The 12,970-nt window shown below is 44.8% G+C and overlaps 1 protein-coding gene across 1 annotated transcript in view; it reads left to right on the forward strand.

The window, feature by feature from the left end:
- LOC133126937 (heparan-sulfate 6-O-sulfotransferase 1-A-like) overlaps positions 1–8,954 on the forward strand; it is a 116,315-nt gene extending 107,361 nt beyond the window's left edge. The window contains exon 2 of the mRNA XM_061239455.1: positions 6,957–8,954. Within this exon, the coding sequence (XP_061095439.1) occupies positions 6,957–7,674 (718 nt within the window). The 3' untranslated portion in view covers positions 7,675–8,954. The remainder of the gene's footprint in view (positions 1–6,956) is intronic.
- The last annotated feature ends 4,016 nt before the right edge of the window (positions 8,955–12,970 follow it).

The raw sequence follows: 12,970 nt of genomic DNA on the forward strand, positions 1-12,970 counted from the left end.
GAATGCCAGGCCACGCACGAGTGCGTCTCCGTGCTTCTAGTTGCTAATATCCAGAACGGCATTAATTAACTTCCATCACAGGGAGCGCAAATTAAAACCTTTTTGCATACAGCCCCACCAAGTGGTCGGCTTGGGAATTGCAACATTTCTTGTTCCGAATACACCCCCAAAGTTTTCACTTCATGTTTTTCTTTGTCTTCATGGAGAAGGTCAGCTCAGGAGGTTGAGCTGGTGTTGTTGTTTTTGTTAGATTTACTGCTCATCTCTCTGTCTTCCCCAAGAGGGCTTGAAGGGAAATGAGAAATCCAGCTATTAGAGAGGTGGAGGCAGCTCTCAATCTGAGGTGTTTGTTGGACAAGCTGTTCTGTGGGTATGTGATGCAGACTGTGTCTACAGGCTGGATGTGTGTGTGTGTGTGTGTGCGCACACATCTGGTGTGGGGTGTGTCTGTGTGGTGCTTGTTAGGTGTGTGTGTGTGTGCATGTGCATGTGTATGTGTACGTTTGTGTGTGTGTGTGTGTGTGTGTGTGTGTGTGTATGTTTGCATCCTGGTTAGGGGTGTACGCACATACGTGTGTGCGTCCTGGTTAGGAGTGTGTGTGTGTGTGCGCGCGCGCATCTCGGTTAGGGCTGCGTGTGCTTTAGTCTCAGGGTGACTCACTGCTCTTCCACTGAATGATGGGGAACAGTGCAATGAGCCCCAGCCTCTTCCACTCCACCCCCCTCTGCACTGCTTCTTCAGCCCCAGCTGCGTGTGTGGGTGCGTATAAGTGTGTACGCATGTGTGTGTGTGTATGCGTGTGTATATGAGTGTGTGTATGTTTGTGTGCGTGTATGTGTGAATGTGTGTGTGTATGTGTATGTATGTGTGTGGGTATATGTGCATGTGTATATATGAGTGTGTATATGAGTGTGTGTATGTTTGTGTGCGTGTATGTGTGAATGTGTGTGTGTATGTGTATGTATGTGTGTGTATATGAGTGTGTGTATGTATGTATGTATGTGTGTGTGTATATGAGTGTGTATATGTGTGTGTGTATGTGTGTGTGTGTTTGTGAATATGTGTGAGTGTATATGAGTGTGTGTATGTGTGCGTGTGTGTGTGAGAATATGTGTGTGTGTGTGTGTTTGTGTGAATAGTTGTGTGTGTGTGTGTGTGTGTGTGTGCATATGTGTGTGTTTGTATATGAGTGTGTATGTTTGTGCGTGTGTGTGTGGCAGAGGAAAGGGAAGAAGGGGGCGGCATGTGAAAAATCGCGCCCCCGCGCGCATTACTGCACGGAATTAGTCCTGTCACATCTGTGAAAGGCAGCCCCGCACGGAGCCAGGCAGGAAGCCCTCACATCTGAGCCCAGCCGCCGTATCTCACACCACCACACGCTCCGCACTGAGCGTGCTCCACTCCGGGGGACCCCGCCCCCAGCATCACGCCTCGCGCCGGCTAAACTCAGCTTGATCACTGTAATCAGATCGTCTCTCTGCCCCCGTGCCCACCGGCGGCCATGTTGGAATATCTCTCCCTCTCTCTCCCTCTCTCTTTCTTTCCCTCTCTATTTCTCTCACTCTCAAGATTCCAGATTAAAATTTGCTTTATTTGCATGACAAGTGAACTTGTGTTGCAAAAAGCATTGACAATGACAACATATTACAGTAATAGCAACAACCTCCCCCCAAACACATACATAGGTATGCGGGGGAGAAAAAAACAGCCTTCCCCATATACGTATGCAAAAATACATACACACGCTCTCTTTCTCTCTCAATTTCTATTCATCTCGCTCTCTTTATCTCATTCTCCCCCACTCCCTCGCAAATTCAAATTCAAAAATGCTTCTTTGACATGACAAAAACGTATACGTTTTATGTTGCCGAAGCAGATACGAACATATAAATAACATACACTGTTGAACACGTGAACATGGATGTGAACATACAGTATACAGTGTACAGACAGCTCAGTATAGACAGTCTCTCTCTGTCCCCCACTCTCTCTCTTTGAATTCAATTCAATTCACATGCTTTATTGGCGTAACTTATTCCAAAATACATATTGCCAAAGTGTAGTGTTGACAACAACAACAATCCAATAATAGACACTAATATAAGATTCATTAACTATTAACACGGAATGTATTATTGTGTCTATGTTTGTTACTTCATTTGTGTCTTTCTCCCCCACTCTTTTTTAAAATTTCCTTTTATGTTTTTGAGTTGTAAAGCTTTGCGCTGCACTTTCATCTTTTCATTTCCTTTTAGCAAATTTTAAATTTGAACTTTTAAATTATTAAATTGAACTTTTTTCTCTTTTTTTTTCTAATCCGTCTATCTACTCTGCACTTTGAATTGCATTCAGTTGTATGGATATGTGCTACACAAATACATTTGCCTTTGCCTCTCAGCTCAGCCCAAAATGTACGCACACCATTTATCCTAAAGTACTTCTCTTTTACACCTTTCTCTCTTTAATCCCATTTCCCTCCTCTCCTCCTACGCTGCGGTCCCAGGGCTGCTGAGTAATATAGCGGGCTCGCGTATCGCTGCGAGCAGAAGCCAAGGCCGAGAGCGAGGCGTCCTTGAAAAGGAGCCCTTTTGTCGAGAGCCGCGCGCATGATATTAACACGCTTGCTTAGCCTCTTATATTAACAGCCCTGTCTGTTCCTCAGCAACTTATCAACTGGGCACGTGTCCTGCCTCAACGTAACACAGTCACAATTACACCTGGGTCAAATACATGGTTGTTTTGGATACTTAAGGTTCTTGAGATTCTGTGCTCGGTTTGTTCAGGGGCGGCCTGTAGCATAGTGGTTAAGGTACATGACTGGGACACACAAGGTCGGTGGTTCGATCCCCAGTGCGGGCGCAATGAGATCCGCATATAAAGCCTTGAGCAAGGCCCTTAACCCTGCAGTGCTCAGTCTAATCAACTGTATGTTGCTCTGGATAAGCCGAATAGCATTCACGTAAAATGTAATATAATGTTCTTGCCCGGTAACCCAGACCAGCTGAGTAAAGCTTAGACCCAGGTCTGGTCACAACACTTGCATGCTCATCCAGCCTTTGAACCGCAACCAGAAACGTGAGCTGGATTTCATTAAAAATAGTCTCTTCTACAGCCGTGTCTATTCGTTTGCAGTGACAACCCTAAAGTATCAAAGTGAGTGCGGAGCACAGAGTGTGTAGGCGGGGGATGATTAAGTGGTCCTAGACGTTGATGTTGAGAGGACTGGTGATAGCAAGATGGCTGTTAAAACGGAGCGAGTGGGTGCGACCAGCAGGTGTGGCTCAGGTTATGGATAGCTGAAGGATAGCTCTCGTGCACCACTTTACACGTCACACTGGACCCAGGGGGGTTGCCAGTTTGACTCCCAAGGTGGGCTGCGGCAGCTGAACTGCTGAGCAAAAGATTTTTTTTTTTTTTTTGGGGGGGGGTGGGGGGTATTTGGGGCGGGGTTTCAGCTGTAATGAGAGCTGGCTGCTGGCATAAATGTTCTGTGCAGTCATTTAGGCCAGGAGTGCATTTCAGGATTTTGTGGCAACTTCTGCTCTTAATTTTATTTATTTTAATCTTAATTTAATTAGCGCAATCATACTGCATCTCGGTCATTTCTATAAGCACCAGCTACACCTGCAGGTGTATCCTAAAGATTTCAGTGATCCAGTACAGGAGTGATTATCTACCTCCATGAAATGAAAGCAAGACTCCCAAAATGGAGGATCTGGTTGCCACTGAAGAGGAGCTTCATCTTCATTGTGCAAATAAAATAAATAATGAACTTAGTGTGAGGAGGAACACAATGGCAGTGCTTAGAGGGGTCTGCTGTGTGTGCATGTCTCTCTTCTGAAATGCCTTAAGATTTTATTTCTAATGAAAGGCGCATAATAAATTCAATGTATTATTATTATTGTGTGTGTGTATGTGTGAGTGAGAGACGGAGAAGGAGGAAAAAAAGGGTGCAGTGGGGGCAAGAAATGGCAAGAGGAAGATTTTGTAGTATTGTGCTGTTTCCCTGGAATGAGTTTGTTTCACAATACAAATATCCCATTATGTTTGTCATGCTAATAAAGCCAATTGAGAGAGATTATGAGAGAGAGAGAGCCAGTGAGAGAGAGATAGATGGTTCTTCTTTGTTTATCTGATGTTTCACATGTTCCTTGCCATGCTTTAGCAATACAAATGGAAATTTTGTCATGCCAATAAAGCACTTTGAATTTGATAGAAAGCAGGGGACAGAGAGAGCTGGAGAGAGAGGAAGGGAGAGAACAATAGAGAAACGCCAAGGGAGAGATAGAGAGGCACGTGTTGGTTGTATTTTGAGCATCCGGGCATCTTTTCTATCAGTCATGGTGGGACACAGCAGGAAGCCCATCAGCCGAACAGCCAAACGCTCGCTGCAGTATCACCGTCCTTCCGTCCGTCCATCGGTCTGTCCATCGGGCCGCACCGAGGACCGAGGGTTAAAAGAGGGAGTCTGCTTACCATAGACGTCCGTTATCCATTATACCTCCATATGGCTCCCATCAGCAGCACAGCCCTCTTCTCACCGTAATACTTCATCTTGTGTCTGGTACTGTTTGAGCCTTTCCCCCTCTCCTGCCCGTTTATGAATTTGGACTGTTTTTCCCCAGGGCTGGGAGATAAATCAAGATTAGGAGCCACTGTGGAGTCAGCAGGATGAATGATCTCTCTCTCTCTTTCTCTCTCTCTCTCGCCCTCCCTCCCTGCTGTGCTCGAGACTCTACTTTATTAATGACATGTACAGCGCAGGGTGAAAATCTGAGAAACGATGCCGTAGAGAGCCACCGACAATTAAGCATGGAGGGTTTCTGGTTTTTTTATCAGATTTTTTTTTGGAAACTGGGACCTCTCGGCAGGCCGCCTCTTTCCGGAGAGGAGCGGCCCGCTCCCTCGCGTCGACCCGCCACGCACAATCGCACACAGCTCCCGAGCAGAGGACGCGGGGGCGAGGCCACGGGGCGGGGGCGGCCGACGGAACGTTCCGGAACCTGTCGAGCTGCGAGTGAAGTGCAGCACTTTGCCTCCCCCTAAACCCCACGGTTCGAGGCGCTGGTGGTTTTATCGCGGGAGGTTACGAGTCTTACACCCTGCCTCTCGCGGCCCTTTTCCGACAGGGAAATAAAAACATCGCACCAGGAGCCCGGACGGAAAAAAACGAAAACGAAAATGGGCAAACTGTTAATCCTCTGATGTGGAATTAATTGGCTGATTATGATGAAATAAATGAACTGGGGTCTCTCGCAGAATGATTAATAGGAAGACAGCCCATCTGGCTGGCTGGCTGCTTCACGGATGCCTCTGTTGGTGTACTTAAAAGGCCCCCATTAATGCAAATATGCACGAAGCTCCGCGCGGATACATGGAATTTAGCATCAATCAGCTTCATTATCAGAGTTCTTCCACTTTATCACATTAGGCTGCATTATGTCTGACTTGCTGAGGTAGCGCGTCGGTCGGGGACGGAGCGGAATGCCATCCGCAATTGCATTAACGTGAGGGGGGTGGAGGGAGATAATCAGATGAGCACCAGACCTTCCAGTGTGTCGGGAAAGCCTGTGGGGCAATTGGGGCAACGGACGGTGGTTGTGTGTGTGTGTGTGTGTGTTGTAAGGCGTCTTTACACTTGCACCCTGCTAGAGTCCTTCTCACTCATCTCTTCCCCCCGGCAAAAGTGATGCGCATACGTTGCCGCGGAAGTTGCTGGAATAATCACTAGTCCAACGGTCCTCACTCCTGGTGCCAGAGAGCCACAGGGCGTGCCGGTTTTTGTTTTCCCCTTAATATCAGCAACCAATTCAGACCCAGGAAAACCGGGTGAGGTGAGTTAACCGTGTAATTAACGGCTTTAATTAATTGATTAGGTCCTGAGTAACAACAAAAGCCAGCACACCCTGCGGCTCTCCAGCACCAGGAGTGAGGACCGCTGCACTAGAGTAAGCTCGGGAACCTTCGCTTTGCCCCGGAGACGACGTCCCAAGACGTGGGGAATGCACGGAACCCGTATCGGAAGCGACTATTTTTAAAGCGCGTCCGTCTAGGACGGCAAAGTCATCGGCTCGATTCATTAACCACGGGGAGAACGCCGCCATTCCCTGGCGGACGATTAATGGCAGCAGTCAGTGCTGGCCCTAGTTCTTCATTTCGTTTAACTGCTCGGATCTATTTTTGCTCCTTACCTTCATCCCCGTGGCCCTGTTTGCTGATTGCTGATCTCTGCTATGCTCTGTGCTTTAACTCTTTGAACCCTTTCAGTAGGTTTGGAATTTTTTTTTCAATCCATACCACAACTATGATGATGACGACAGTGACAAACAATATCGTTGGGATCACTTTCAGAGTAATTTTCTAGCTGCATGAACGATAAAACACCAGACAGTCAATCAAATTGTTTGATTGTATTGTTGGTATTGGCTGTGCTAGCAACCAGCGCTAAGGTAAACTATTTTTGAACGGGTGCTTATTTGCGAATATTTCCCTCCTGGTTGTATGGAATTAGGAAGTTGGATCAGGTGGTGCGAAGATATTTTACTATGTGCTACCCTCTAAAACTCCCTTGCCCCTCTTTGCCCTCTCCCCCCATTCTTTTTTTTTCTGTGTACCTTGGAAATAAATCCTGCGGGCGGCCCTGATCCTAATCATATATCATATGTGGGCAACACAGTGGGGCTGTAGACAGCACTGTCGCCACAGAGGGTCCCACCCAGGGCCTTTCTGTGTAGAGTTTGCATGTTCTCCCCGTGCCTGCGTGGGTCTCCTCCGGTTACTCCGGTTTCCTCCCACTATACAAAGACATGCAGATTAGGCTACTTGGGGAGGGCATTAACAGGGCATTGCTGCTCCATATAAATAAACATACCCTGTATAAATTAAGGTTAATAAATAAGTGTGTGATTTTGCACTTTAATTAAGCTAATTCCTTCCCTCTCTCTTCCCCTGGCAGGAAGTTCTACTACATCACCCTGCTGCGAGACCCCGTCTCCCGCTACCTGAGCGAGTGGCGTCACGTGCAGCGGGGAGCCACCTGGAAGACGTCCCTGCACATGTGCGACGGGCGGACGCCCACGCCCGACGAGCTGCCCTCCTGCTACGAGGGCACGGACTGGTCCGGCTGCACCCTGCAGCAGTTCATGGACTGCCCCTACAACCTGGCCAACAACCGGCAGGTGCGCATGCTGGCCGACCTCAGCCTGGTGGGCTGCTACAACATGTCCTTCGTCCCGGAGAAGAAGCGCGCCCAGCTCCTGCTGGAGTCTGCCAAGAAGAACCTGCGCGACATGGCCTTCTTCGGCCTGACGGAGTTCCAGCGCAAGACGCAGTACCTCTTCGAGAGGACCTTCCGGCTGCGCTTCATCCGGCCGTTCGTGCAGTACAACAGCACGCGGGCAGGCGGGGTGGACGTGGACAACGACACCATCCTTCGCATCGAGGAGCTCAACGAGCTGGACGTGCAGCTCTACGACTACGCCAAGGACCTCTTCCAGCAGCGCTACCAGTACAAGCGGCAGCTGGACCGCAGGGAGCAGAGGCTCATGCTAAGGAGCCAGGGCGGGGCCCAGAGCCGGCACTCACGCCCGGACGCGCCCAGGGAGGAGGGGGCCGAGGAGGGGTCGCGGCTGCCCACCGAGGACTACATGAACCACATCATCAACAAGTGGTAGCACGGGCGGGCGGAGAGAGGGAGGGGGGGAAATAGGACGCCCCTCTTGGCCGACAGTTCCGTTCTTGAATTATTTGTTCCCTTAAATACCCCTGGGCCCAAAGGCGGGGAAGTAGGAGGCCCCTCTCACGACCGTGCGGAAGGGATCGGCGACGGTACCGTTCCTGAATCGTTCGCTCGCTGTGTCCTTCTATACCCCCTCCCCCCCCACACCCCCCGGCCTGAAATTTCACTAGAGGTGACTGACGCACCTCCCTCTCCCGCTCAACAGACACCTTATTGTTTTATCTATGAAGAGGAGCTTTGTATTTACGAGAGGGGTTGTATTGTCAGGCACTCGGTTACACATAATTCCTGCAGTTCACTCTGAACTGTAGACAGGGAGTCGGTTGGGCGGAGAGCCCACTGCTAGAGAGAGTGCACAGATCTGCATGAGCTTGGGTGCTCCTCAGGACAAAAGCAATTTCGCATTATTTGTAAAAAGAAAAGAAATTGTGTTAAAAATGCGTTTCATTAAACATTGAACGGCGTGCGCTTAAGTGACAGACGCATTTGTAAATGATGGCTTTCCGGCAGAGGACAGTTTTAATTACAGCAAGACTGAGCAAGCAGCCTGAAACGCTTTTTGAATGCAATATAATAGCTTCTCAGATCATTAATAAGAGACTTTTTATAAAATGGCCTTTCCCTCCTTTGTTGTTAAATCACCTTTAAGCGGTTATGAGGAAGTCGAGGCTAGGCTGGCTCGTATTAAATTTGTCAGCGTATCTGGATCAAATGGCTGAAGGTATACTAACGTATTTTATCAAAGATTTAGAGCTATATCTTAATATAAACAAGGACAGACTTTTTCTGAATAAGTGTTTTTACCAGTTTCTTTAATATGTGTATAAAATGGCCAGTCATTCCAGTGTTCTCGTGATTATGGCATTTTGCGGGGGACCATTCGATTGTGAAAGTGGTGTCTTGGCATTGATGACTTCTGGAAAAATTAGCCACAAATGACTGTCAAAAATCTTTAAAGGTTGAATACTATTGTTATTTTATTTCATGAAATTCAAGTCCTCTGTGTCCTACTTCCAAGTTTCTGTCAAAGTAATGGATTCATTGTTTTCCTGTAGAACACCAGTGCCTCTTTGGTGCCCTCTAGCTGTGGAGAATGTAAAGGCAGTCCTTAAGTCGTGTTGCCTCCTAAAACCGTAGTCTGTCTGTCGGGGATGCTCCTCTTTCACTGTATGCAAGATCTGTGTGTCTGTGTCTGTGTCTGTGTGTGTGTGTGTGTGTGTGTGTGTGGGAGGGAGGGGGAGAGGGTGAGAGATTGTAGTATGGGGGATTTCCCCTGGGTTGTTTTGGTAGTGCTTTATTTACCAGTACACAGATGGCTATGTAATAACCATGTCAATTTCTGGTGATATTTAGAAGCAACAGATGGTATTAACTGTCACTGCAAACAGTTATAGTGGAACTGCTACATTTTTTGTATGCAATTCATCGGTGCTCTCCGGTTACTGGTGTCTGCCTAAATGTAATCTCCTTTATGATTGTGATCACATAGCTTTCACAGGATATATCACAAACAGAAAAAAGCGTACCAAATAATGACATTATGGTGTACGTGATTATTTATACTGTGAAATAGAGCTTTTGCATACCCCCCCTCCAAAAAAAAATATATATATTTTTTTTTTCCTACATGTAAATTAGTGTCTTTCCCCAGATTGTTTTAATGTTTCTGTCCTTTTTTGGTTTTATTATGTTAATCACTTCCATTCTCCACAGCATTTCAGCTGTTGTGTAGCTGTAAAAAGCTCCACAGGAATGAATCTGCTCCAGATGGAATGTTGTCTGCTACCCAAGGCCAGCTCTTTGAAAATTTGTCTTAAGATGGCCGCAACATTGTATTGTTTTATTTGAATACACAAAGAAACAAAACGACATCTATTTCAACATATCATGGGTTCATGCTTATGCATTAACTTCATAGTCATAACACATACGTAACATATTCATAAGCACTACGTGAGAATGACATAGCGGCTAGATAAGTGCTCGTCATGCCTTTGATGTTTCACAGAACTCAAAACTAAAAGTGATCGAAAAGGTTCACAGTGTGCAATTTGTAGAAAGCTTCTATTGCGAGTGATATCCACAGAAATAAGATGCATTGTAGTGGTTATTTTACTTTGGTGCATGACCTCAACACTTGCACTGCATTTTGTAGATATTTCAGAATCTGTAATTTACTATACTATAGTTTTCTTTTATTTATTTCTTAATTGTAGTGCACATGACTGTGTTATGTATGAATGTAATACATTACAGAACTATGTTTTCTCTAAGGGCAACCGAGAATAGCAAGATTCCTCTGTTGCAAAAGCCAGTGCAATATAGGTATAAAACTGATCTGTGTTTTTCTTTGTTGTCCATAAATCAGGAAAAGGCCCACAGCCTAGTTTTATCCCGAAAACTGGATTTAACCTTATCAGGAACCAAATCCATTATGGCTGCATGTGGTGTCCTCCTGTGGCTTCATGGAACAGTCCGGAAGTCCTCTGTGTCGCCAGTTAGCCCTGATCATGTGACCAAGCAAGAGAGACCACTCCTGGATACCCTGACCCTTCCTCATGAGCCGGGGATCAAGGTCTTTTCATTAACTGTACAGTGGGGTTTGAATTTTGTCGTTTTGGGACTATGGGGTGGGATGGGACAGGGAGGTTGTTACCTAATGCCCAGTTTGAGGGATGGTAAAAGATTGGAACAGAAAGTATGTTCCCAGTTTGTGTCCTGCTCCGACTGTACTTTGCTGTGAGTATTTTTGTCATTCATACAGAATGGATCATCGATCATCCAGCCAACATTAAAGAGATTTCATTTTTTTAAAGAAAACAAGGAGTCTTGCCTTTCTTTATTAACTGCTTGGGAAAAAACATTTTCTTTTAATCTTTTCTTTTTGTTACTTAGAAAAGTAGTCGTAGTGTGTCTGCTGATTTCTGAAACATAAGTGTCTTTATTTTGTGAAGGGAGGAAATGTTTAATTGCTTCCTGTCGCAGAACTACAAAGGATTTAACAGACTGAATCAGTAAGAACTCACATACCAAAGTGCCTGCTGCTAAGTACAGTGTCACCACATTGAGGCATCCACATCTCACAGTCACTTGAGAGCCCTGGTTGGATGAAAATAATCTTTCTCTTTCACTTAAGGGACTACAGAAAACAGACACAGACATATTTTTTGGGGAAGTTGCACTGTGCAACTAACCAATGGGCAAATGTTCACAACAAATTAAATACTACTTGCAGACAGGCAAAGAGAACATTAATCTTAGTCTTAAAAGCTGTTATTGATGCATTTGTATAATGGAGATTTGATGGTTTGGAACAGTTATAGCAAATGGGTGTTTATCAAATTTACAGTTAAAGACCCTTTGCAGTAAAAATCATGACTTCAAATATGTGTAAAGATTATCAGGTTACTTACACTTTGATGTTAAAATTATTTCATACATGTATGTAATTAATTAGATTTATTTTCCTAAAAACTATACATTGCTCGACATTGCCATCTGGTGGAGTATTTAGTATTGTTGGTTTTGAGATCGCAATCGTGACGTCACAAATGCTTCTAATTTGCATTGACCAATGTGCGGTGGCCAAAACAATCACCCAGTATGAATATTTATGTAGTGTGCACTCCCAAGTTCAAAGCCACGACCAAATCCTCAAATACATATTGTGCGGGTCTGCTGCTAACATTAGTTAAGTATCCACGTGAAAAATGCCTTATTATTCTGGGATTAAAGATTGCAGAGATTGCAATGTGTCTTTTCACGCCTTGTCAAAAGATACAAGTCTCAGAAAAAATTGGATCAATTATATAGAAAAAAAACGGTGCATAGTCAGTCATATCAAAGATTACAAAAATGTGCAGTACATATTTTACCCATAATTCATTGTAATTTTGCAAAGACAATGGTTTTAAAGCCAGATGTTGTGGCATCTGTCAATCAACTGTCAATTTACTTCAGGTTTTTTTACTGTTGGTGTTTTTACTTTAAGTGTTAGAGTAAGCATCCGTTCAGGCTATAAGACTACTTCTGACCAGACTTCTCCGCACAGTAGATGGGTGTACCTGGGTCCCACTGGTTTCTGCCAATTCTGAGCTGATGCCATTGCTGGACATCTTCCGATTGCGAAGGGAAGTAAGCATGATGTGTCTTTCATCTGCTGCACTAAGTTTCCTTGGCCGACCACTGTGTTTACGGTCTTCAACGTTGCCCATTTCTTTGTGCTTCTTCAACAGAGCTTGGACAGCACATCTGGAAACCCCTGTCTGCCTTGAAATTTCTGCCTGGAAGAGACCTTGATGATGCAGTATAACTATCTTGTGTCTTGTTTCTGTGCTCAGTCTTGCCATGGTGTATGACTTCTGACATTAAACTGTCCTCAGCAACCTCACCTTGGAAGCAGAGTTTGGCTGTTCCTCATCCAGTTTTAACCCTCCTACACAGCTGTTTCTGTTTCAGATAATGATTGTGTTTTAACCTACATATTAAATTGATGATCATTAGCTCCTGTTTGGTATAATTGGTTAATCACACACCTGACTATATGCCTACAAAATCCCTGACTTTGTGCAAGTGTACCTAAAAAAATGGATGCTGGTTTGAAGGCAAAGGGTGGTCACACCAAATATTGATTTGATTTAGATTTTTCTTCTGTTCACTCACTTTGCGTTTTGTTCATTGATAAAAATAAAGTATTAACATTTCTATTTTTGTAAGCACTCTTACTTTACAGCATTTTTTCACAACTGCCTAAAACTTTTCCACAGTACTATATATATATATATATATATATATATATATATGTATATATATATATATATATATATATATATATATATATATATACACACACACATACACACACACACACTCAGTGAGCACTTTATTAGGTATTTATTAGACTTATTTCTTCTACTGCTGTAGCCTATCCACTTAGAGTTATGATGCGTTGTGTGTTCAGAGATGCTCTCCACTGTTGTAATGTGTGGTTATTTGTGTTACTGTCACCTTCCAGTCTGGCCATTCTGCTCTGACGTCTCTCATTAACAAGGCGTTTCTGTCTGCAGAACTGCTGACCCGTATCTACATGATTGCATTCGCACTGCTGCCACACAATTGGCTGATTAGATAATAGCATCAATAGAGTAAAAATGTTCCCAATAAAGTGCTCGGTGAGTGTATATATAGTCATTTATTAAATAAAGTAACAATTGAAAGCTTTCTAGTAGAGT

This window comes from Conger conger, chromosome 4, assembly GCF_963514075.1.
Source record: "Conger conger chromosome 4, fConCon1.1, whole genome shotgun sequence".
Lineage (NCBI taxonomy): Eukaryota > Metazoa > Chordata > Actinopteri > Anguilliformes > Congridae > Conger > Conger conger.